Source organism: Hibiscus syriacus, unplaced genomic scaffold (assembly GCF_006381635.1).
Source record: "Hibiscus syriacus cultivar Baekdansim isolate YM2019G1 unplaced genomic scaffold, ASM638163v2 tig00111947_pilon, whole genome shotgun sequence".
Taxonomy (NCBI): domain Eukaryota; kingdom Viridiplantae; phylum Streptophyta; class Magnoliopsida; order Malvales; family Malvaceae; genus Hibiscus; species Hibiscus syriacus.
Window position 1 is genome coordinate 1 of NW_024063219.1, and position 25,978 is coordinate 25,978.

Below are 25,978 nucleotides of genomic sequence, written 5' to 3' on the forward strand. Positions count from 1 at the left end.
TTGGAGGCTAGTGGTGGCTGATATGGCTGCTGGACCTAGTAGAAAAGGCCCTGGTCATTAGTGATTTATCCTACAGATTCATCTTCATTTTTTTCCCAGGTCTTCTGGTTTGTAATTGGTGAGGGGTGTGGTATATGTTATAAGCTCTGTATTTATGGGTACAGTTTTAGAAGATTTATTGATTCTGTCTGGTAGATGTCATTGCAAATGTCTCAAAATTGTTACGGTTTCTTAGGATGTATATTTCATGTTAAAAAGAGATTATTATTTTTCCCGAATTATAGAGTATTTTATAAGTTGCAAACACTATTTTTCTTGTGTTTTTGGCTTTGTTGTTTCCTTTCCAACTTCGAAACAGGCTGTGTTTCTTATATTCTCTGTAAATTACTAACAAATATCAGAGCCACATGATTTGTGGTGCGTTTGCATTGTAAACGAAGTAAAGCATAATGAATCAGATTCGATCTTAAACCGAGTGATTGGTATAAGCGCTGCAAAAACACTCTTTGTTTTGACCGATCACCTATTTCCGGATTTTCGTGATCCGGGATTCTTTTCCCTGAAGAAGGCTGATAACTGTTAGCTGGGGATGCTCTATCCAGGATGCATCCTTCCTAGTTTCATAAATCCAGGAATACTGTCTTGCGACACAAGTTATCTCTTCCATCATAATGCCTTCTCTTTTTTCACTTTGGTAAGGTAAGAAGAACGAGTAAAAATGGTACGTTAGGCCTACAGAGGCATATGAATATTCATAAGATTTTAAATGTTTCCCTTTATATCTCAGAAACAAGCTCTTGTAGTACAATTCAACTAGCTGGTATCCGGTAAATCTATGAACTCAACTAGTTCAAACATTAATAGAGAACTGGAAATTTGATTTCAGATAATACTTGAGGTACATTAAACTGGCAAAGAGGTGGCTTGTAACCCGATTGGTTTACCTGGCATCATCGATTCTTAAATGTGAGAAAGCTTCACTTGCTGATGGGACTGAATCAGAGTCATCCTCCCTTATAATGGACGTACCATAGCTGTGAAACTGAGCAGTCATTGAAGGCAAACGCTGGACACCGGATACCAGGAACATGGAGGAAACATTGGATATGCTGTCCTCTTGTGGCTGTTGTGCAACTGCAGTTTGCTGAAGCTGAAAAACATACTCCAAGTCCCATGCCACATAACTCATGGTAGGCCTATCAGCAGCATCTTCTTCCAGGCATTTCTACACTATATCTGGAAATTTCCTTAATGAGTTGGGATATATCTGAAGTTTAATGAAGGGATCGATAATCTGCTCTAACAGTTCTTTTTTCTTGCATAGCAGTCCCCATTCGGCCAGGCTGACTTGGTCTCTTGGAAGTGTAGGATCGATAGCTGGCCTTGCACACAGCACCTTGAGAAGAACCACACCGAACGAATAAAACATTGGATTTTTCGGTCAGCTGTTGTGTCCTGAAATTGGATCGAGATAACGAAAGTTCCTTTAACATCTGTGCTAACAGGGATTGATCAGGACCACCTAATCTTGAAAGGCCAAAGTCGGCTACTTCGCCACAAGGTTCTCATCAAGCAAGATGTTTGTCGATTTGACATCACGGTGAATGATGCCTTCAGTTGCACCTTTGTGAAGGTAATTAAGTCCCCTTGTGGGACCAATGCAAATTTCAAGCCTTTGCTTCCAAGGTAAGCATGGCAGTTCTGAGTTGTATAGGTGTTCCCTTAAGAGTTCCTTTTTCCATGAACTCATACACCAGGATCATCTCAGACATTTCGTCACAATATCCGATCAAGGAAACGAGATGGAGATGAAGAACCTGACCCTGGCTTTGTTCGTTTCACAGCCACTTAGATGCCAGTTCTAAGAGTTCCTCGGTAGACATCACCGAATCCACCCTTACCAATCAGCAACTTCGTATCAAAGTTGCTCGCGGCTAACTGAATCTCAAACAATGGTATCTTCAAACCCAGATTCAAATCAGGGACAGGTGAGGCATTGGTGGTGCTCTCTCTGCTTAGTTTTGACTGTGGAGTTACTGTGAGTGCTCCCTTTATAGGCAGTTAATGGTTGCCACTCAGGAGTTTCAACGGATTTCGACTTCCTGCATTTTGATCTAATACACAACAGACCTCCAAAGGTGCAGACAAGAACTAGTCCTCCAAGGACCAGACCGACGATAACAAAGACAGACATCTGTTTCGGCTTAACACTAACAGTAACAAGGTCATATAATCCCATCATTTCCATTATCTCAACCCCATTTAGAACAGCTGTTTGCATCAAAGAACTACTATCAGGCCCGATGGAGATGTTCATGAATCCTGAATCATCAGAATGAACCACAAAGTCGACATAAAATGGAGTTCCCAATTGCCCCGTTATGTTATAAGGATTGATTTTCTGTCTCAAGTAGCTATCTATATAGAGCAGAAACTGGAAGTTAGTGAACGACTAACAACAATGTCACAAAAGTGAACCCGAACCAATTACCGGGCATTCCGAGTTACATCATAGGACCATGCTACAATGAAGTTGTTTGATCGTCAACTAGTATCTATATTCATCTCTTTGGCAGTCATATATACAGGAGCCGGTGCAATAAAATTTGTCAAACGGTGCCAAATAATTAAGTTGACATGTTAAACCTTGTTTGTTCTTTGCAGTGAGGGCATTATAGAGATAACCATCATCGGGAAGCCATGTTCTCAATAAAGTGTCGTTTTGCGGTGTAAGAGTAGGGCCTCCGACATTAATCCTATGAATTGTATGCAGAGCTTGAGAGAGAATACCTTTGATACCATTGCTAGCTTCATCATTAATGAAGTCCGGAGGAGCCGGAAAGACCTCGATCGCGTTTAGGTAGGCGAAAGAAGATCCTTGAGGTAGAAAGTTGATTGAAAAGTCGCCTATAGGAATGGTTAAAATGAATTCTTTTGTTACAGCAGTGTTGTTACTGTTTTGGACTGTGAAATTATGTATGAGCACGAAACCAGAAGCTGAAACATCAGAAACAGCAGCGGAGAGACTCATCGAACTGAAGAAATGAAGACGTACCAAGAACCATTACCGTCGATTCGAAGCATGTACGAAGACTTCTGCCCGAAAATTCTTACCGTTCAATATAGATCTGATGGTGTCGCTGTTGCCTGCTTGTTGTCAAAGACAAAACTCTTCTGTTTGGTAAAGGAGACAAGCCTAGAATTCATGTTACCAACATAAGTCCGAGAAGCAATGTTTAAGTTGATGTTGGATCCACAGTGGATGAAATACTTGTCTGGAAGAGTGTATGCTGAAGAGGGTAGTTGAAATGATGAGAAGAAGACTAGAAAAAGAAGAAGAATTAAAGGTTGATGAAGCTTATCCTCCATTGATTTGCAGTATTTTTGCAGAAAATTCTCTTTCACTCAGTCTAATGACATTATGTGAACCACAATGATTAATTGAAAGGTTGAAGACAAGTCAACATAAGGAGACTGTAGACTTATGAACTAAAACAGGCTCTGAGAAAATTCTAAGCAGTTTTGCATGGAGTTGTCAATTTAACTTTAGAAAATACATTCAGTTTATCAAAAATATCTAGGAAGCGTCCAAGATAATTTAAAGTGCATTTTGGTGGATATATATGACTTTGTATCGACAGACGGGGTGGGATTTTTATGTAATTTTTATAATATTTGAATTTAAATTAATAAATCTTTTTTAAAATTTGAATTCGTTTAGTATTCATGTTCTATTATTTGCATGGACATCGAAATTAAATAAATTATCTTCAGAATATCCAGATTACATGGCTAATATATACGACAATATCTTCACCGAATGAATACACTTATAAGACACAATTTTTTAGACAGCAGAAGATAGATTCATACATCAGTACAGTGATAATGACTAAGAAGACAAATTACCAGCCGAATTAGACTATCTGCCATCATCAATCTTCAGCTGGGAGAATACACCACTTTCTGTTGTTTCTGAACCATCATCTCTTTCCATGGGCACATCAGCTTTCTCGATCGGGTAGTTGTTCGAAGGCAATAGCTGAAAAGGTCTCGATGACATGTTGAAAGAAGAATCGATGGCGCTGTCCTCGTGCGGTTCTCGGTGCACCGCAGTTTGCTGTAACTGTAATGTGTATTCCAAGTCCCAGCAGATGTCTAGCATTGTTGGCCTGCTGGCTCCAGTTGGCCTCAGGCATTTCTCAACTATTTCACTGAATTTTCTCAATGAATTAGGATTGATCTGGGAAGTCATTGCAGGATCAATGATCTTTTCGAGTTCCCCCTTGTTTAACCAAATCATTCCCCACTCGGCTAAGTTTATCTCCTCCTTCCTGTGCGCGTTAATGATAGCTGGTCTAGCGCAGAGCACTTCAAGGAGTACAACACCGAAAGAATAAACATCGGATTTTTCAGTAAACTGCAGGCATCTAAAATACTCTGGATCAAGATACCCGAAGCTGCCCTTGATGCCGGTGCTAAACCCATCTGGATCGAGAAGGCCGGATTTCGAAAGTCCAAAATCTGCGACTTTTGCTACATATTCTTCATCAAGCAAGATGTTTGTGGACTTGACATCACGGTGAATGATTCCTCCATCCGAACCGGTGTGAAGATAATGAAGACCCTTTGCAGCACCTATACAAATTTCGAGCCTTTGCCTCCATGTCAATAAAGATAACGAAGATGGTTTCTCAGGATTCCCTCGCAACTTGTAAAGATGATCCCTGAGAGTCCCTTTCTCCATGAATTCATAAACCAGTATCATCTCAGACCCTTCATCGCAATATCCAACCAGGGACACGAGATGGCGATGTCGAATCTTGGACAGAATTATGACTTCCGTTTGGAATTCTGGAAGACCCTGACCATGTTTGGACTCACTTCTTTTGACTGCAACTTGGAGACCATTTCGTAGAATCCCTTTATAGACTTTCCCAAAGCCTCCTTCCCCAATCAAGAACTTAGCATCGAAGTTTTTTGTTGCCTCTAATATTTCAGCAAAAGGCATCTTTAGCTTCAGGTTTAAGTTCGGAACAGGAGGGGGATTGCCAGATTTCGAGCTTACTCCGATATAAGGGCTTGCTCCTCCGAAAGGAAGGGTGCCGTATGAAGCCATTGGTTCCAAAGCTTTAGCTTTTCTTCGTTTCTTAAATAACAAGAAAGCCACCAACAAAGTACAACAGATAACAACAAACCCAGCGACAGAACCAACTATGATATACACTGAAGTCTTCCGTTTTGGCCCACTAATCTCTGGTTCCTGACCTGGTTCAGTGATGAACTCCATGATCTCGAGTCCATTCAGGTAAGCAAACTTATCCACGGTGGAGTTAGCCCAAGCAACCACGCCAACACTAATGAAATCAGATTCACCCGAGTCAACCACAAAATCCAAATAGAATGGAACGGCCGTGTTGACAGTATATAGGTAAGGATCAATTTGTTGGGTGAAGTTATTGAATATAAAGAGACCGAATTGGACAACGTTGGCTGATGTACTAATAATGTCACAGAAATGGACTCGAACAAAATGCTGTGCATTCTTACTGACATTGAAATGCCAAGTAATGTTGCGAGTATTCGACGTCTGACTATCATTTAGTCTTACTTCTTTGCAAGTTCTATAGACACCATCTGGTATAGAGTTTTGAGAGGCTGCATTATAGTGTTCACTGTCTGCTGGAAATTGTTCATCATAGCGTAGTCTAATATTCGTTTGATAAGAGCAATTTGTTGCCCAATTTCCAACAACCATGTAGTCACTATCGGCTACCCATTCTGATGCAACTACCTCTGGGTCAGTAATGGATTGGGGTTGGCCAAAAGCTACTCTATGAACTGTTCTAAGCAACTGAGAGGGCAAACCCCGGTAAAGACCCAATCTTCCTGCAGGACTGAGATGAGTTGGATTATCCTTGGGATTTGGAACAAGGAAAACTTCTATGGCGTTCACAAAGGCCAAAGATGATTGGTTTGAAGGGATGAAATGGACTTTGAACTTGGATGAACTTATTGGCACAAAGAAATCCTTAATCACAGGGAAAGAAGTAGTGTTTCTGACACTGAAATTGGATAACAGAGACTTACTTGAAGCTGTAACGTTAAACAAGGCATCCCCTAGTTGAGCGAAAGGAAAGAAATGGAGGCGTACGACGTGTAGGCCTTTGTCAACGATGTCGTCGAGTTCATAGGAAAAAGGATCGCTTGAGAACCTTGCCGTTTGATAAAGAACCTGGGTTGATGATGACTGCCGGGTTGTGTCTGTGATCGGTTTGCCACTGGCAACAGAGAAGGAGTTTGGGTTTTTGTCACCCACAAATTTTTTAACTCCTAGTTGTGTCTCGGGAGAATCCGACCCACAGTTGATGAAGTATTTTTCTGGGAAAACATAGGGTTCTGAGAGAACCAAAACGGGGTATAATTGAAGAAGAAACAAAGGCACAGAAACAAAGGTAAGAATCAGCAGATTTTCCATTGCAATCCGAGGGCGGCTGTGAACAAGGTTTGGTGAAGGAAAATAATGGTTATAGAGGAAGACTTTGGTTGACGAACTGACTATGATTCATGTTCTATAGGGCTACATTTCATTTGAAAAGATAAAAAAAAAACAGGTCCTCTTAATTGCCAAGCCAAATACTTTAGTGCAGAGGAAATATCTATTCAAGTCTGTTCACGGCCAGACACTCGTTCCTACCGTTTCTGACTTTTCCTTGTTCAGCAGTTAACGTCTTTCTTTATTAATCACGAGGGGGTTGATGGTTTCTTGTCGTTTTTAAACAATGACTTCTTGTATTTCTTGCGCCATTTGATTTTAGCACTTCATTGCATTTAGTTGGTAATATTTTAATCATTTGTCGAAATTTATTTCGTAAAGTGTCAACACCAAGTGTTTGCGTGACTTTTGCAAGGTATATTATTTTGCTAAACGATCGGATAACTGTTTATGAAGCTTATCTAGTTCCAAAGGACACTATAAGTCCCAAATTTTTAACCCATTAGTGGAAAGTTGCATTGAATGGTTCATATGGCAAATCCTCAATCCCCTCGCAAAGCACAACAAGCGTAGGTTAGGTTACTCGTTTGGTTTCCCACACTTACTGTTCAAACTCGGATGATTATTGGATATAAATACTTGCTAAAACTTTTACCAAACGTTTGGGCCATACCAGACTGTACCGGTGTTGGATTAAATAGGAAAACTGTGGTTGCCGATGGGGGTTAATGGAATATATTGCATCAGTTGTGGTTGTGGTGGTGGTGGTGGGACTGTGAGGTGATAAAATAAGGACGGTTTTGCATCATGAAAGTGACGTCCACATAAGCATGTGCACCAGCTTTTTATTTTCTTCTTTTCTACTCGGTTGTTTTGTTTTAATTGGAGTCTAGAGGTAGTTTTTTCCCTTCTTTAATACGATATATTTTAATTTATTTATTTTATTAACATGAGATAATTATAAAATGATATAGGTTCAAATATCCCTATAAATCATTTGACATTACCGTTTATATTTTTGATTTGTTTGTGCTCAAACACGGTGTCGTAACCGGTTTTCGTCCGGGCACGAATTTATTTGTTTGACGGGAAAATTGATGTGAATAAATGGTTTTGAAAATAATTTGGGAGTCGCCATCGGCCTTTTAGGTTAGGTAGGTCGAATACCTAAAAATTATCTTTTAACAGAGTTTTTAAGAAAACATCAGTTAAAAGATGAACTGATCTGCGTTTATAACCAAAAATTCGTTCTTTTTAATAATAAAAAGGGATTCGTGGTCGGTTACGTTTAGGGAAGGATTAGCACCCCTACAACGCCCAAAATTGGTACTTTTTTAATTATAAATTGTCTATTATTAAATTTTAAAAAGTCAAAATATATTAATTTATAATTCTATTATTTCAAAATTAAAAAAATATTTATTTATTTAAAAATCAGAAAAGAATTCTAGGTGCCTTAAGACAACTCTTTCTTTGATATTGATAAAATAATTTAAATAATATTTTTATTTTAAAATATCAGAATAGGACATCCAGTTGTATTAAGACTGTCCTTTTCTTCGATAAAATAAAATTTAAAAATTTTATTTATATATTTCTGAATAAAAATTTAACAATAAAAAATACTACTAAAACAATATATTTAAAACAATAAATAAATGAAAACATATAAAATAACTGATTAAATTACAATAAAAATAAAATTAAAAATCTAATTCATAATTAATCAAATTATAGGGATTAAATATGTTATTTCCTTATTTTATTTATTTGGTGACTAAAATAAATTATCTAAAACTAGGATATTAGAATCAAATAAATTAAAAAATAAACTAGGGATCAAAATATTACTTATTAAAATTAAGGGATTAAATCTGTAATTATCCTAAATATATTATTTTAATATGAAGGACTAAAATAAAAGAAATTCAAATTCGAAGACTGAATTAAAAATATAAATTTAATTTAGTGACTAAAATATAAAGTTTACAAGTTCGGAGGACTGCGGACGGGGTTTAACTATTTTAAATTACGCGCATAGTCCTTCCCGAAACGACGTCGTTCGGGAAGGACTATAAAAGTCCAAATCGGCTGGCCCTTCGGGCCAGCTATTTCATTTCCTTTTTTTTTCTCTCTCAAGCAGAGAGAGAGCCAGAATTCTCTCTGGCCTCTCTAGATTCCCTCACCGGAGGGAATCCGGCAGCCGTCTGCCGCGAATTCTGCCGCCGACCACCGCCTCCGGTGGTCGGAAATTCCCTAAATTTACCAAAACGTAGATCTAAACACCCTAAGACCGAATCCGACCTTTGTTTCCCCAAAAAGACTCCTATCGGAGTAAATCTATGAAAATACCTTCGGTATTTTCGGTTCTCCGGCGATGTTTAGCGTTCCGGCGATGGTCAAGGCTTCTTTGGTAAGCTTCTCTCCTCTCTTTTCCTTCTGTTTTTGTTTTGTTGTGTTGTTGTGGACTGGGATCGTTGGTAGTTTTTGTATCTCTCTCTGTTTCTGTTGTTTCTTTTTCTTTCCTTTTTTTCTGTCTCTGTGTCTCTCCTGTTTTTGTCTCTTCCTTTTTTTTTTTTTTCAGGTTCGGTGGTGGCTTTTATAGCCACCGTTGTAGCCGTCGGACCGGTCCGAAGATGGGGTCTCGGTGAGTCACCGGACTACCAGTGGTGACTCACGAGTAGCCATGGCGTGGACAGCTGGTATTCTATCTTCTGGAGTCTTCGGTTGGGACGTGGCAGCGGCGGAGGCGGGAGATACGGCGGCCGCGTGTCCTAGGGTATCAGACCCTAGGTTTCCATCTGGGGCAATCTGGACCGTTGGATCTTGCCAGATCCAACGGTTGTGAGCTGAGGCGACTGGTTAAATTAGGGTTAGGAAACCCTAACTGGAAACCCATATTTAGGGTTTCTGGTTTGATCTGGACCGGTTGGTTTGTAACTGGGCCGATCCAGTTGTAATTGGGCCTTATTTTTTTTTAATAATATTTATATATTTAATATATTAATAATAATAATATAATAATGATATAATAATAATAATGATAATATATAATATAATGATAATAATAATAATAATAATAATAATAATAATAATGATGGGTAAAAAATTAGTATCTTCAGCTGCCCCTCTTTGCTCATTCTGTGTTAACAAGAAGGGCAAGATGAAAAGATAATAAATTTTTATCCATTTGGCTTCACTTGATCATAATGGAGATATTGAATAAATTCTTCTCTCTCTATAGATGAGTTCTTCTCATTATGAACTTTTGCTGGGATGATGCTGACCTTCTTTCTGTGATAGAGTCATTAAAAAGGTTGAATAAGCTTAATGAGTTCTTCTCATTATGAACTTTCTCTAGAAAGGCTGATGTTAATCTATCTCCTTCTGTGATAGAATATGCAAAAGTTGAACAAGTTCTTCTTATTATGAACTTCTTCTTTCTTCTTCAGATGAGTTCTTCTCATTATGAACTTCTCGGAAAATAATCCATCAATTGATGAATTCAGGTAAAAGGTTGAACAAATTCTTCTCATTATGAACTTCTTCCTTCTTCAGATGAGTTCTTCTCATTATGAACTTTCTCTGGAAAAGCTGATCCATTAAATGATGGATTCATATAAAAGGTTGAACAAATTCTTCTCATTATGAACTTCTTCTTCCTTCTTCAGATGAGTTCTTCTCATTATGAACTTTCTCTGGAAAAGCTGATCCATTAAATGATGGATTCATATAAAAGGTTGAACAAATTCTTCTCATTATGAACTTCTTCTTCCTTCTTCAGATGAATTCTTCTCATTATGAACTTTCTCTGGAAAAGCTGATCCATTAAATGATGGATTCATATAAAAGGTTGAACAAATTCTTCTCATTATGAACTTCTTCTTCCTTCTTCAGATGAGTTCTTCTCATTATGAACTCGAACTGGAAAAGATGATCCATTAAATGATGGATTCAGGTAAAAGGTTGAACAAATTCTTCTCATTATGAACTTCTTCTTCCTTCTTCAGATGAGTTCTTCTCATTATGAACTTTCTCTGGAAAAATTTATCCATCAAGTGATGGATTTGAACAAAAAGTTGAACAAGTTCTTCTCATTATGAACTTCTTCTTCCTTCTTCAGATGAGTTCTTCTCATTATGAACTCGAACTGGAAAAGTTGATCCATTGAATAATGGATTTAAATCTTTGCTAAAATCTTTGAAATTCTTGTCAGAATTCAACATGGATGAGAATGAATGAAAATGCACCTATTTTTGCAAATGCCTAAATATGATGCATGATTGTTAAGTTATTTGATTTCAGATTGGTGAACTGAATATTTCTTCAGTTGTAGAAACCCAATAAATCTTTCTTCTTCATATCAGAGAATCTATCATCTTTGACAAATGTAGATATAATTGTCATAAAATCTCTTGAGAATAAAACTCAATAGTATAGGCTCCTGAAAAGCTTGCCTGCATGTGACATGTTGATTCTGATAACAACTCATCTGATTATGAAATGACCTTTCAAGATGATTTCACAAATATCGATAGTTCTTTTAATACCGTGAAATCTTGAATTCTGATTCTGATGAGGAGAATAAACTGTTATACTTGACAAATTTTATATGTGCTGCTCAAATGGCTAAGGCTGCCGACACATTTCTTCCGGTAAAAGATGGGAAGCCATTATGCAATGATCCCAATTACAAGAAAAGGCGAAACTTGGGCTATGATTTGTGGAAAAGGAAGAAGCAGAGGAAGCTTGAAAAGAAGCTTCTTAATGAAGATAATCATGCAGTTCATCTTTTAATTCCAATGATTGGTTCTGTAGTTCTTACCAGATCAAATAACTCAAAGAACACTTCCAGAAGATGCTATTGAGTATCCTTATTTTTACTATGAGCAAATTCATCTTCCAAATTCAATGATTGGTTTTTTGGGTTCATACCAAACCAGATAACTCAAAGAACACTTCCAGAAGATGCTATTGGCAAATTCATCTTCTAAACTCAATGATTGTTCTGTCCAACCAAATCAGATAACTCAAAGAACACTTCCAGAAGATGCTATTGGCAAATTTATCTTCTAAACTCAATGCTTGATTCTGTCCAATCAGATCAGATAACTCAAAGAACACTTCCAGAAGATGTTATTGGCAAATTCATCTTCCAAATTCAATGCTTGATTCTGTCCAATCAGATCAGATAACTCAAAGAACACTTCCAGAAGATGCTATTGGCAAATTCATCTTCCAAATTCAATGCTTGATTCTGTCCAATCAGATCAGATAACTCAAAGAACACTTCCAGAAGATGCTATTGGCAAATTTATCTTCTAAACTCAATGCTTGATTCTGTCCAATCAGATCATAACTCAAAGAACACTTCCAGAGATGCTATTGGCAAATTATCTTCTAAACTCATGCTTGATTCTGTATCAGATCAGATAACTCAAAGAACACTTCCAGAAGATGCTATTGGCAAATTTATCTTCTAAACTCAATGCTTGTTCTGTCTAACCAGATCAGATAACTCAAAGAACACTTCCAGAAGATGCTATGAACACAATCATCTTTCATTTAATTGTTTGGACTAGGATATCACTATGCTATTGATGTAGAGCCAGAATTGTAGATTCGAAGCATTTCCATGCTATTACACTGGAAAAAAAAAATATTCTGCCAATTAAGAACAGATCTTCTTATTCTGCTTCATCCATGTGCTGATGCTTTTCCATTGACAAAGAATGATGGCTTTCTTGGAATCCAGAACAAAGTTGAACTGTTATAAATAGTACAAGAGTGCCAAATTGACAGAAAGGATCTGTAAGGTTCTTGAAGCTTATGAAAAAGAGCCACTTTCGAGTGTCCAGAAGTATGTTCTTGATGAGTGCTGAAAATGGAATCTAGTATGGGTTGGAAGGAATAAAGTTGTTCCACTTGAACCTGATGAGGTGGAAATGCTTCTAGGTTTCCTTAAAAACCATACACAAGGATCCGTATAGAGACATATTTTCCAGTGATATCTATGTCTTGTTTCTTTTTGCTGGAATCAGTGCTGCAAAGATCACCTTCTACTGTCTTAGTATATCTTTGAAAACAGATGTGCAAGAACTGAATGGTGATCAGTTGGAGTAATTGATGAGTAGATTTGGCGGATTCGACCTTGTTGTCGGTAGCACCACTTGTAACAATCTTGATGTTCATGGCTTTAAGCTAGTGATGATTTGCCTACTTTGTATTCCATGTATTTAAAAGTATTAACATAAAGTGATATTCAGAAATCTTTAAATTATTTCAAAATTATGTTAATTCAATAGAAAAGAATAAATTGAATTTCCAAAATAAATTAATCTCAAATAAATTGAACTTGAAATAGATAGAATTGTATTCAAATTATGGCAAGCATAAAAATTCAAATGTCTCAACAAATTATAAGCATAAGTATTTCTAAATTAATCAAGTTGACACAATTTAGAGTAATGATGTAAGCTTTTGTCTGGAAGATCTCAACGTTGTTGAAATGCTTGTAGATGTGAAGTTTCTTCCAAACTGTCAAAATCTTAAGAGGGTTTAATTGCCAGATGCCTAATATCAACCTGTATTTGAGCCGCCTTTTCAGGTTTTCAACTCAAATCCTTCCTTTGGTTACAAGATGCCCTTTGCGGGTTTTCATCTTGACCCCCCCTTTCTTTTTCTTCTTCTTTTCTTTCTTTTTTCTTTTTTCTTTTTTTTCTATTTCTTCTTTTCTCTTAAGCATATATTTCTTGACAGAATCCGAGTTTATTGGATTTCTCAGAATTTTTCCATCCATTTCTGCCAAGATCAATCTCCTCCGGAAAAGGCCTTTTTCACAACGTATGGCCCTTCCCAATTAGGCATCCATTTCCCACGGAAATCTTTATGTATAGGCAAGATCTTTTTTAATACTAGATCACCCTCTTGGAATTCTCTTGGATATACTTTTTTGTCATGAGACTTCATCATCCGTTTTTGATACATCTGTCCATGGCAAACAGCTTTCAATCTTTTCTCCTCAATAAGGTTCAATTGATCAAATCTAGCTTGGATCCATTCAGATTCATCCAATTTTATTTCTCTCAATATTCGGAGCGATGGAATCTCAACTTCAATTGGTAATACTGCTTCCATCCCGTAGACTAAAGAAAACGGTGTTGCCCCAGTAGATGTTCGAACAGTAGTTCGGTATGCATATAGAGCAAAAGGTAATTTTTCGTGCCAATCTTTGTAAGTTTCAGTGGTCTTTGTAATGATTCTCTTGATGTTCTTGTTTGCTGCTTCAACTGCCCCATTCATCTTTGGACGATATGCCACTGAATTTGCATGTTTGATCTTAAACTGTGCACAAAGTTCGGTCATCATTTTGTTGTTCAGGTTCAGAGCATTGTCTGTAATGATCCTCTCTGGTAGGCCATATCGGCAAACTATCTCTTTCTTTATGAACTTGCAGACTGTGGACCTCTTAATATTAGTGTATGAAGCAGCTTCAACCCATTTGGTAAAATAATCAATTGCCACAAGGATGAAGCAATGTCCATTCGATGCTTTTGGTGTGATTGACCCAATGACATCTATTCCCCACATAGAAAATGGCCAGGTTGCTGTCATTACATGTAGAGGAGATGGGGGTACATGAATCTTGTCTGCATATATCTGGCATTTATGACATTTCCTCGCATAATCAATGCAATCTGTGTACATAGTAGCCCAATAATATCCATATCTCATTATTTTTCTGGCCATGGAAAGACCATTTGCATGTGTTCCACATATTCCACTGTGTACTTCTTCAATGACGTTTCGAGCTTCGCTGGTATTTAAACATCTCAATAGCATTTGATCACTGCTTCTTCTATACATAATCTCTCCATCAAGAAAATATCCAGCAGCCATTCTTCTCAAGGTTCTTTTATCAATTTCCGATGTATTTGGTGGATAACTTTGATTTTTGATATATTGCAGGATATCATGATACCATGGTTTACCATCTACCTCTTCTTCCACACTATAACAATGTGCAGGAATTTCATACACTTGCATTTTGATTGGCATCATATCAACTTTCTTAGTTGCCTGAAACATAACAGCTAATGTAGCCAAAGCATCTGCCATTTGATTTTCTTCTCGAGGGAGATAATTGAATGTAAATCTCTCAAATTCTTTCATTAATTCAAGGGTAAAATTTCGGTATTCCAACAATTTGGGATCTTTTGTTTCCCATTCTCCTCGCAATTGATACACCACTAACGATGAATCTCCATATATCTTGAGAAATTTGATTTTTCTTTCTATAGCTGCTTTCAACCCCATGACACAAGCTTCATATTCCGCCATGTTATTGGTGCAAAAGAACTCCAGTCTACTCGTAAAGGGATAATAAATATTTTCTGGAGAAATTAATACTGCCCCGATTCCTCGTCCCAAAGCATTAGATGCTCCGTCAAAATAAAGCTTCCAAGTTGCAAATTCATCATTTGTTCTGACTTCTTCATTCATAGATATGCACAACAAATCTTCATCGAGAAAATTGAAGTTCAAAGGCTGATAATCATTTGATACACGACTGGCCAGAAAATCAGCTATGACACTTCCTTTTATCGCTTTTTGGTTGACATACACAATATCAAACTCAGATAATAACATCTGTCATCTAGCCATTCTGCCTGTCAAAGCTGGTGATTCCATTAAGAATTTCAAAGGATCAAGTTTTGATATCAACCAAGTAGTATGGTATAACATATATGTCTGAGTCTTCGAGTAGTCCACACCAAAGCACAACATAATTTTTGTATTGGTGGATATCGAATTTCACAATCAGTAAATTTCTTGCTCAGATAATAAATAGCTTTTTCTTTCCTTCCTGATTCATCATGCTGTCCTAGTACACATCCCATCGAATTTTCGAAGACCGTCAAGTAGAGAATTAATGGTCTATCAGGCATTGGTGATACTAAAATTGGGGCATTGGATAAATATTTCTTAATAAGATCCAAAGTTTCTTGACATTCTTCATTCCAAACTTCAGGATTATTCTTTCGAAGTAATTTGAACACTGGATCACATTTGTCAGTTAATTGAGAAATGAAACGAGATATATAATTTAATCTTCCCAAAAAGCCTCGAACTTCTTTTTTTGTATTGGGTGGTGGAAGATCTTGAATTGCTTTTACTTTATCTGGATCAATCTCGATTCCTTTTTTGCTGACCACAAATCCCAAAAGTTTTCCGGAAGTTACCCCAAAAGTACATTTAGCGGGGTTGAGCTTTAATTGATACTTCCTCAATCTCTGGAAAAGCTTCCTCAGATTTTGAATATGTTCTTCTTCAGTTCGGGATTTGGCAATCATGTCATCCACGTATACTTCAATCTCTTTGCATCATGTCATGAAACAAAGTTACCATGGCTCTTTGATATGTTGCCCCTGCATTTTTCAATCCAAATGGCATCACTTTATAACAGAATGTGCCCCACATGGTTATAAATGTTGTTTTTTCCATGTCTTCAGGATTCATTTTTATCTGATTATATCCTGAAAAACCATCCATAAATGAAAACCATGCGTGTCCTGCAGTATTGTCCACCAATGTGTCTATGTGGGGTAATGGAAAGCTATCTTTCAGACTAGCTTTGTTAAGATCTCTGTAATCCACACACATTCGAACTTTCCCATTTTTCTTTGGTACGGGAACAATGTTAGCTACCCATTCTGGGTATTTAGATGCCTGTAGGAAACCTGCATTGATTTGTTTCATCACTTCTTCTTTGATTTGCAACAACATTTCTGGCCTCATTCTTCTGAGCTTTTGTTGGACTGGTTTATATTCTGGATTGATTGGAAGCTTATGTATCACTATATCTGTGCTCAAACCAGGCATATCTTGATAAGACCATGCAAAGATATCTTTGAACTCTTGAAGGAGATTTATCAATTCTTGTTTTATCTGGACTGTCAGAGTGGTACCAATTTTCACCTCTTTTATTTCTTCATCTGTTCCCAAATTCACAGTCTCAACCTCTTCTTGTGGGGTAGAATTTGTTTGTCTTCTTTTTCTACCAATCTTAATAGTTCAGTAGGAACATCACATTCCAGTTCATCCTCACAACCATTGATTTCTTCCAGACATATAGGATGCTCTAAATTTATCACTTGATTAAATTTAGGAATACACATGCTATTAACACGGTGACACCTGCAAATTTAAGTCGGACATATTTCTGAAAGAATATAGTAAATTTATGAAATAAATAAAATGTAAAAAATGTAAGAAAATGTAAAGAATGATTGCCATAATGAAAATTTTAAAGAAAATTCCTTATATTTAACATAATTTCCTTTACAAAAAGTTTTCATATTTTTGAACTAAACATAAAGATTAGTTCTGAATATTACTCTGCATTAATATTAAAAACTATAGGAAGATCTTCAATGGTCCAATTGGTGAGTGTTTCTCCAGGAAGACATGGTCGAATCTTATCCAAGTATTTGCCAGTTTTGTTGTCATTCATGATCATGTTGATAAATAATCCATTCATAGCTTCTTCAACTATGTCTTGATCTTTCGTCAACTTCTCTTCTTTATAGGCTTCAACAAGCTGCTGTTCTATATTAATTGTTCCCCCTGATCTGAATGTGGACTTCAATTGTGGGAAAGACATGGGTTTCCAAAAGATTTCCCCCCCTTTCAATTTTTGCCTTTCTGTCTTCACATCTTCTTTTCATCTCTTTGTTCTTTTGCTGAAGATTGGGCTTAAACCCTAGCCCAAAACGATCTTTTTTCATCTTTATACTGATAGGAACTAAAATCCCTTGAAGATTCTTTCCTAGACCTCTCCCAGCTTTAGCTCCGATGCCTAAAGTTTGTTGTACCGTCATCTTGGTGCAATCAGACAATCTGGGATATGGAATTTTGCTTCCTTCTGCAATAAAAGTTGCATTTACAAATTCAAGAGCTCGAAAAGAGCATTCAAGAGCCTCATCATTGGTGTCGATATATGGAACATCGCTTGTTATAGACGCAATGATTTCTTCTTCAGCGCTGACGCATATTAGTTGTCCATCAACAACAAATTTTAATTTCTGATGTAATGAAGAAGGAACGGCTCCTGCTGAATGAATCCATGGCCTCCCTAATAGACAATTATATGTGGGGTGGATGTCCATCACCACAAAGTCAATATTGTACACGACTGGGCCAATTAATAACGGTATTTCCATTTTCCCAAGCACTTCTTTTTGAGTACCATCAAATGCTCGCACCACATTCTGATAACTCTTCATGTGTGATTGATCCAGAGGCATTCTTTGAAGTGTGACTAGAGGCATTAAATTGAGAGCAGACCCATTGTCAATCAATACTCCTGGCAACACATGACCATGACAATGTGTCGTGATGTTCAAAGCTTTTACTGACCCCATTCCGCCTTCTGATATTTCATCATCCGTGAATGTTATGTAATTGTCAGCGGCTATATGTCCCACAATTCTGTCAAGTTTATTGAGGGATATATCTTCGGGGATAAATGTTTGATTGAGAATTTTCATCAAAGCATTTCTATGTGCTTCTGAATTCATCAAGAGATCAAGAATAGAAATTCTCGCTTGTTGTTTGTGTAGTTGTTCAACCACACTATACTCACTATGTTTCAGGAATTTCAAAAATTCTTGAGCTTGTTTTTCTGTCACAGGCTCATTAAATGCTGGAAGGGATTCATCCTCAAATACCTTCTGAGGTATTGCCATGGCTTTTCCTTTTGCTTTCACTTGTTCTGAATCATTGGATGTTTCGGGAGAGTAACATCTCCCACTTCTTGTAAAGAAACCGACCTCGCTCACTGCTTCAGATGTCGATGTGATACCCAAACTCTGTATTTTCTCTTCTGTTTTATCTAGAGAAACAGATCCTCCTACCATTGAAACATTAGTAGTATAATTCCAAGGTACCCTGCGGGTATCTTTGTATGGAAATGGTAGAGGAGTGGTGATAACTACTTTTGGTTTTATTGGTGCAGGAATCGTCGTAGATGATTTTACATTGATGATCACAGGATCATTTATTCTCTGACTTGGTTTAGAATCCTCTGATGAGCAAACATCATCTTCTTTTTTCCTTGGTTCTTCTTCAAAGAATTCTATTTCTCTGTTGTTCATCAATTTTTGCACCAAATCCCTAAACTCAGGACATAGTTGAATTTTATGCCCTTTCTCCTGATGATATTCACAATAATTCTTACCTTCATTCTGCTTTGGCTTGAATTGTTGTGGAATTATACCGGCTAAAGAGAGTTGTTGGAATACCCAAACAAACGGAGATTTAATTTCAGAAATGTCAGTCTTTGCTTTCTTTCTGTTCTCTTCCTGAATTGCATTTACGTTTTTATCTCCATGATTTGGCAATGGATGATTTGATGCAGATGGTGTATTGAATTCCAACTTCCCCAGTGTTGATCAAATTTTGAACCACCCTTTTGAATGCTAAACAGTTTTCAATGGAATGACCCGTAATTCCTTCATGGTAAACACAGTGTGCCTTTGTATCATACCAAGGAGGGAATGGTGGTTGCATGGGAACCAAGGGATAAGGCCGTATAACATCTGCTTTTAACAGCGAATCATAGATCTCTGCATACGGTACTGGTAAAGGTGTAAAAGAAAACCTTTCATTTTCCTTTCGAGATCCTCTGGACTCTGCTCGATTAGTGTTTGTTTCCTCTTTCTTAACCCTTGGTTGGGTTATTGTAACGCTTTTTGATGAATCCTTGCTGTAAGAATTTGCATTGTTGACTTCATTCTCCTTTTTCCGGTATGTAGGTCTTTTGGAACTAGACCCATCATTCGATTCAATCTTGCCGCTTTTCAAGACATTTTCAATGAGTTCTCCAGATATGACCAAATCTGCAAAATTTCTGGTTGTATTCCCCATTAGATGGTTTAAATAAGGAGCCTTTAATGTATGGACAAACATTACTGTGGCCTCTTTTTCTGACAAAGGTGGTTGAACTTGAGCCGCATTGTCACGCCATCTCTGGGCATACTGTCTGAATGTTTCATTATTCTTTTTCTCCAAGTTTTGGAGAGTCCATCTATCAGGGACCATGTCTGTCACATGGCGGTACTGCTCTAAAAATGCTTTAGCCAAATCTTTCCAAGATCTAATGTTGGCTTTGGTCAATTGAGTATACCATTTTAAAGCCGGTCCTGTCAAACTATCCTGAAAGCAGTGAATTAAAAATTTCTCGTCCTTCACATATCCTGCCATTCTGCGACAAAACATAGTAATGTGGGATGAAGGGCATGTAGTACCGTCATATTTATCAAATTCGGGAGCTTTGAACTTAATGGGGATGATTAGATCTGGAACTAAACTCAATTCACTAGCATCAAACCCATAGAATGATTCAGTTATTTCCACAGATTTCATTCGTTCTTCTAAGCTCTTGATCTGTCTGGTCAGTTCTTCATTTACTTTTTGTTTCTCATTCAGCTCATTCAAATCTGGGATCAAATGCTCAGTATTAAGATCCCCTATTTTCACATCGGATATAAGCGGATTTTTGCTTGAAGATGCAGGATCCACTTGTTGATCTTCATGTAGTTTGGCTTCTTGTAATGCAGATGTACGAGCATTGATTTGTATAGGTGGAGTACCAGAGTGATAAATTGGTTCTGGTGGAAAACCTAGAGGGTATATGGGTTCTTGGTCAAAAGATACAGGATTTTCATGCATTTTTCCACTGATAGCCTGCCTTTTAAACATGTCCTCTATCTTCTTCATCATACTGTCTTGTGAATTTGCAATACTGGCTTCAATTTTTTTCCAGCTTCATTCTCATTTCTTCTTGTTCTTTATGATGCTGTTCCTCAATACGCTGTATTTTATCCTCCATAATTTTCTTAGTAGCTTGTCTAGTACCGTAGTGATGTAGTATTTCTCTTTTGGCCAGAGTAACTGCGATTGAAAAATCTTTTCATATTATTTTTTTCCAAATTTTAATTAATGAATTTTAACTTAATAAATAAAATAATTCATAGTGAAAATTATGAAATGAATGATGAATGTATGCAAAATGTATGTAAAAACATTGATCCCAAAAAGTTAACTGTCATAGAACAACTTTCATCGGCATACAAAAGTTTCTTTATAATAGTTCAGAACTACAGATAAGGCGTAGCTTTCCTATTAAGCTCTATAATTTCTTTCATTAACCATGACACCTTCTTTCCGCACTTAGAAACTGGATCAACTTGATGCTCAATTATTTTGGCTTCAATAGCTAGTTCCCCAACATATCTGGCAACTTCGCTCATTTGAACCATGGCCTCGAACACCATATTGCTTCTTTCTTCACTTCTTTCGACATAGAACTCAGTTGACTTTTGCCATTGTTCATTCGTTCCTTCAAGAGTTTGCTCTAACTCAGTGATTCTGACTTGACAATTGTGCAGAATTTTTTCAAGATCTCTAATGCGTCTTCGTAGTGAAGCATTTTCCTCATTACTTTCTTTGAGATCATTAGGTCCTAGACGAACCTTTTCTTGAAACAATGATTCTTCAAGTTGCAAAATGTAAGCATTAAACTCTGAGTTTTTGTTTCTAGATTGATCCAGATCCTCTTTAAGTTTTGTTCGTGCTTCTTGCGTTCTTTGATTAAGCTTTTGGATTTGAACATCTTTATTTCTGCATCTTTGCATCCAATTGCTAGCCACTTCATGCTCTACCTCCAGTCTGGTATTGAAATTTTTCCTTTCCAGCTCCCATTTTTCCTTTTCAATATTGGATTCTTCCATCTTTTGGCCTCTGACTTCAAGTTCAGCAATCAACTGGTTCATTTCAGATTCAAATCCCTTAAACATGATATTTTTCTCGCCTTCAAATTTATCAAAGATGTCATTCTTCATCTCTTCTAAATCTTTGGCTCGATCCCTTTCTCTTTGCATTTCATTCATGATCTCACGGTGTTCAGCCTTGTGCTTTATAATTCGCTCTCGTCTGTCGACCTCAAAATCTTCCATTTTTTGCTTTCTTTTTTCCAGGCTTTTGAGTAGACGGCTATTCTTTCCTTTCAGATCTTCAACTCGTCTTTTCTCGATGTTCCATTCTCTGGTCATCTGTACCGTCGATTGGCTGGGTCCTGATGCTTTTCGGGATTTATATAACTCTTGGTAATTTTTCTGTAAGGATCTGTACTCATCCTCACCTTTTTCTTTATCTTTTCTCAACATTGCACATTGTGATGAATGAAAGTCAATGTCAACCCCCAACATAGCTTTATCTTGTCTCATTTGCTCTAACTCTTTCGACCAACCTTCTCTTTCTGCTTCAAACTCAGCTCTCAAGATTTCAATCTCTGATGGAACCACCTTGATGCGATCTTCCATAGAAATATCCTCATTTTGATCTGGTAGAGGAATATTTTCGTTTTTCCTGACAGATCTCCATTCTTCATAATCAGGAGTTAACATTTCTTTTGCTGCTTTAGCTCGGATGCAAAAAGTTGTTTTCCAAGCTGTAACGGCTTCCATGATGTTTCTTTTATAATTTTTGCTGTGGAATGCGAACTCAGATGACTGTAATCCAGCAGTGATAGGTACAAATTGACGACCTTCATACTGTCTTATAACCAGAAGTGGTGCATATCCAATTCCTCCCCATAATCCGAGCAGCATTATCCAGTTATAATCTCCACATTTGTAAATAAATTCCCTTTGTATTTGCCACGGGGCTCGCCAAACAATGTCATTGCTTTGCAGATTTCTAAAGGCATTAATCCACATATCCTTCTTGATTTCTTTCGGCCATTCCTGCTCCAGAAATTCTTTTAATGGTGAATAATCCGTATTAAAGCGTCGGTATGAAACCTTTTCTGTCCTCCAGAAATGACTACGGATCCAAACATATAACAACTGGGTACACCCTGAGAATCGTCCACCTCCTAGCCTTCTACAAGCATTTAACGATCTGAAGGTCTCGGCTAGAATTGCAGAAACAGGATTAATCTTTTTCGGTAGCTGTTCAAACAAATCTACCACTGCAGCTTCAACATATCCCAATACTTTTGGGAAGATGACCATACCATATATACCCAGAGCAAATAAATCGAATCGTACTTTAATATCTGGATGGCTCTGAATAAGTTCTCTAATGTTGGTCCAAGCAATGCCTTCGCTTTCGCCTTTTTGTTTTGTACGGGATGCTACCCATTCTTCTCGTACCCCAGCAATCTTTGCTAATTTAACTCGAAAGGGTTGAGTTTTAATTGACTTTGAATATATTCGATTCTCCAAAGCACCTTCAAGATGTAACAAAGTTGTATATTCTTCAATAGTAGGGACCAAGTCCTCCTTATTGAAAGTGAAGCAATTGTACCCTGGATTCCAGAATTGAACTAGGGCTCTGAGTAATTCATCATCAACTTCAACATAGAGCAAATATGGGATGTCTCCGTAAGTCTGATAAAACTGCAATTTTTTGTTTGAATCACAACTTTCCCAAATGCTTCGCAAATCTTGCAAATCATTTCTTTTTAGTGAAACTGAAGCATAACTGGACAAGTCAGATACATAATCATCCTGCAGACTGTCTCCTTCTTGTCTTTGTAAATCCTCAGCCCACTGTCTTACTTCTGAGTTTAGAAATACTTGACTTGAACACTTTTTATCCATATATGAAGGCTTTCCAATGAGACAATTAACACAAGGATCAATGTCTTTTATCCTGTATGATGCAATGCAAACAGAAAAATAAAGAACACACAAAAAGAAAATAAATTAGTTTACATAATAAAGAAATTTAATAATAACATTTACATAAATATTCTTTATTTAAACATGCTTTTCTGAATTTAACTAATTTAAATAAACATGTAATTTAATCAATAAATAAATTAACATGAAAATCAGAATTCATTTCTCCTGTGTGTACACCTATTTTGGACAAAATTTCGGCATGACTTCTGATCGGAAGAGTTTCTAAGGTTTTTTATATGCAGGATTTCAGATCTAAGAGTAAAGGTACTCGAATTGTCCATGTTAGTGCCCCCTTAGGCTGCTAACCCTCAATCCTAGTCCATCACAGACTAAAGTGGATCGAGTTCAATTCAAGGGGATACATTTCTCTATGCCTGACACGGAGAATAAATTCTCACGAAGACATAGAGCATACGAACCCCGAAAGTTACTTGCTAGGTCTGACACGGAGAATAAATTCTCACGAAGACGTCGCTTTCACTCCCACTTAGAAGGGACAACTCAATTATAGAGCTTTATGTAATGCAATGCAAGTGTTGTGTGTGAGGAGAAATGTTCAAACCTTCGACAGAAAAATAAATAATGAAATAAAATACTTGCAAATAAAAATAAAACATATAAATATTATGAAAATAATAAATATATATATAAAAATTTTAAAAAGAAAGAATTAAAAATTAAATATATGAACTTTTAATTTTTAATTAATAGAGACAATTTTATAATTGATTTTTAAAAGTTTGACCTGTCCCCAGCGGAGTCGCCAAGCTGTCGTAACCGGTTTTCGTCCGGGCACGAATTTATTTGTTTGGCGGGAAAATTGATGTGAATAAATGGTTTTGAAAATAATTTGGGAGTCGCCATCGGCCTTTTAGGTTAGGTAGGTCGAATACCTAAAAATTATCTTTTAACAGAGTTTTTAAGAAAACATCAGTTAAAAGATGAACTGATCTGCGTTTATAACCAAAAATTCGTTCTTTTTAATAATAAAAAGGGATTCGTGGTCGGTTACGTTTAGGGAAGGATTAGCACCCCTACAACGCCCAAAATTGGTACTTTTTTAATTATAAATTGTCTCTATTATTAAAATTTTAAAAAGTCAAAAATATATTTAATTTATAATTCTATTATTTCAAAATTATAAAAAAATATTTATTTATTTAAAAATATCAGAAAAGAACTTCTAGGTGCCTTAAGACAGCTCTTTTCTTTGATATTGATAAATATTAATTTAAATAATATTGTTTACTTTTTATTTTAAAATATCAGAATAGGACATCCAGTTGTATTAAGACTGTCCTTTTCTTCGATATTAAAAATAAATATTTAAAAATTATTATTATATATTTTCTGAATATAAAAATATTTAACAATATAAAAATACAAATACTACTAAAACAATATATTTAAAAACAATAAAATAAATGAAAACATATAAAATAACTGATTAAATTACAATAAAAATAAAATTAAAAATCTAATTCATAATTAATCAAAATTATAGGGATTAAATATGTTATTTCCTTATTTTATTTATTTGGTGACTAAAATAAAATTATCTAAAACTAGGATATTAGAATCAAATAAATTAAAAATATAAACTAGGGATCAAAATATTACTTATTAAAATTAAGGGATTAAATCTGTAATTTATCCTAAATATATTATTTTAATATGAAGGACTAAAATAAAAGAAATTCAAATTCGAAGACTGAATTAAAAATATTATAAATTTAATTTAGTGACTAAAATATAAAGTTTACAAGTTCGGAGGACTGCGGACGGGGTTTAACTATTTTATAATTACGCGCATAGTCCTTCCCGAAACGACGTCGTTCGGGAAGGACTATAAAAGTCCAAATCGGCTGGCCCTTCGGGCCAGCTATTTCATTTCCTTTTTTTTTTCTCTCTCAAGCAGAGAGAGAGCCAGAATTCTCTCTGGCCTCTCTCTAGATTCCCTCACCGGAGGGAATCCGGCAGCCATCTGCCGCCGCGAATTCTACCGCCGACCACCGCCTCCGGTGGTCGGAAATTCCCTAAATTTACCTAAAACGTAGATCTAAACACCCTAAGACCGAATCCGACCTTTGTTTCCCCAAAAAGACTCCTAATCGGAGTAAATCTATGAAAATACCTTCGGTATTTTCGGTTCTCCGGCAATGTTTAGCGCTTCCGGCGATGGTCAAGGCTTCTTTGGTAAGCTTCTCTCCTCTCTTTTTCCTTCTGTTTTTGTTTTTGCTGTGTTGTTGTGGACTGGGATCGTTGGTAGTTTTTGTATCTCTCTCTGTTTCTGTTGTTTCTTTTTCTTTCCTTTTTTTCTGTCTCTGTGTCTCTCCTGTTTTTGTCTCTTCCTTTTTTTTTTTTCAGGTTCGGGTGGTGGCTTTTATAGCCACCACCGTTGTAGCCGTCGGACCGGTCCGAAGATGGGTCTCGGTGAGTCACGGACTACCAGTGGTGACTCACCGAGTAGCCATGGCGTGGACGGCTGGTATTCTATCTTCTGGAGTCTTCGGTTGGGACGTGGCAGCGGCGGAGGCGGCGAGATAGCAACGGCGGCCGCGTGTCCCTAGGGTATCAGACCCTAGGGTTTCCATCTGGGGCAATCTGGACCGTTGGATCTGGCAAGATCCAACGGTTGTGAGCTGAGGCGGCCGGTTAAATTAGGGTTAGGAAACCCTAACCGGAAACCCAAATATTTAGGGTTTCTGGTTTGATCTGGACCGGTTCTGGT

The 25,978-nt window shown here is 36.8% G+C and overlaps 1 protein-coding gene and 1 pseudogene across 1 annotated transcript; both read right to left on the reverse strand.

Moving 5' to 3' along the window:
• Positions 1-791: 791 nt before the first annotated feature.
• LOC120173401 lies at positions 792-3,484 on the reverse strand (annotated as a pseudogene).
• A 304-nt stretch (positions 3,485-3,788) lies between these two features.
• Positions 3,789-6,617, reverse strand: LOC120173427 (probable receptor-like protein kinase At2g23200). Its single transcript, XM_039180610.1, has one exon. The coding sequence runs from the start codon at positions 6,476-6,478 to the stop codon at positions 3,923-3,925; it is 2,556 nt and encodes an 851-aa protein (XP_039036541.1). The 5' UTR covers positions 6,479-6,617; the 3' UTR covers positions 3,789-3,922.
• Positions 6,618-25,978: the final 19,361 nt, after the last annotated feature.

Bases quoted from the DNA above. Each gene is read 5' to 3' on its own strand.
- LOC120173427 (XM_039180610.1), bottom strand. From the start codon at position 6,478: ATGGAAAATCTGCTGATTCTTACCTTTGTTTCTGTGCCTTTGTTTCTT.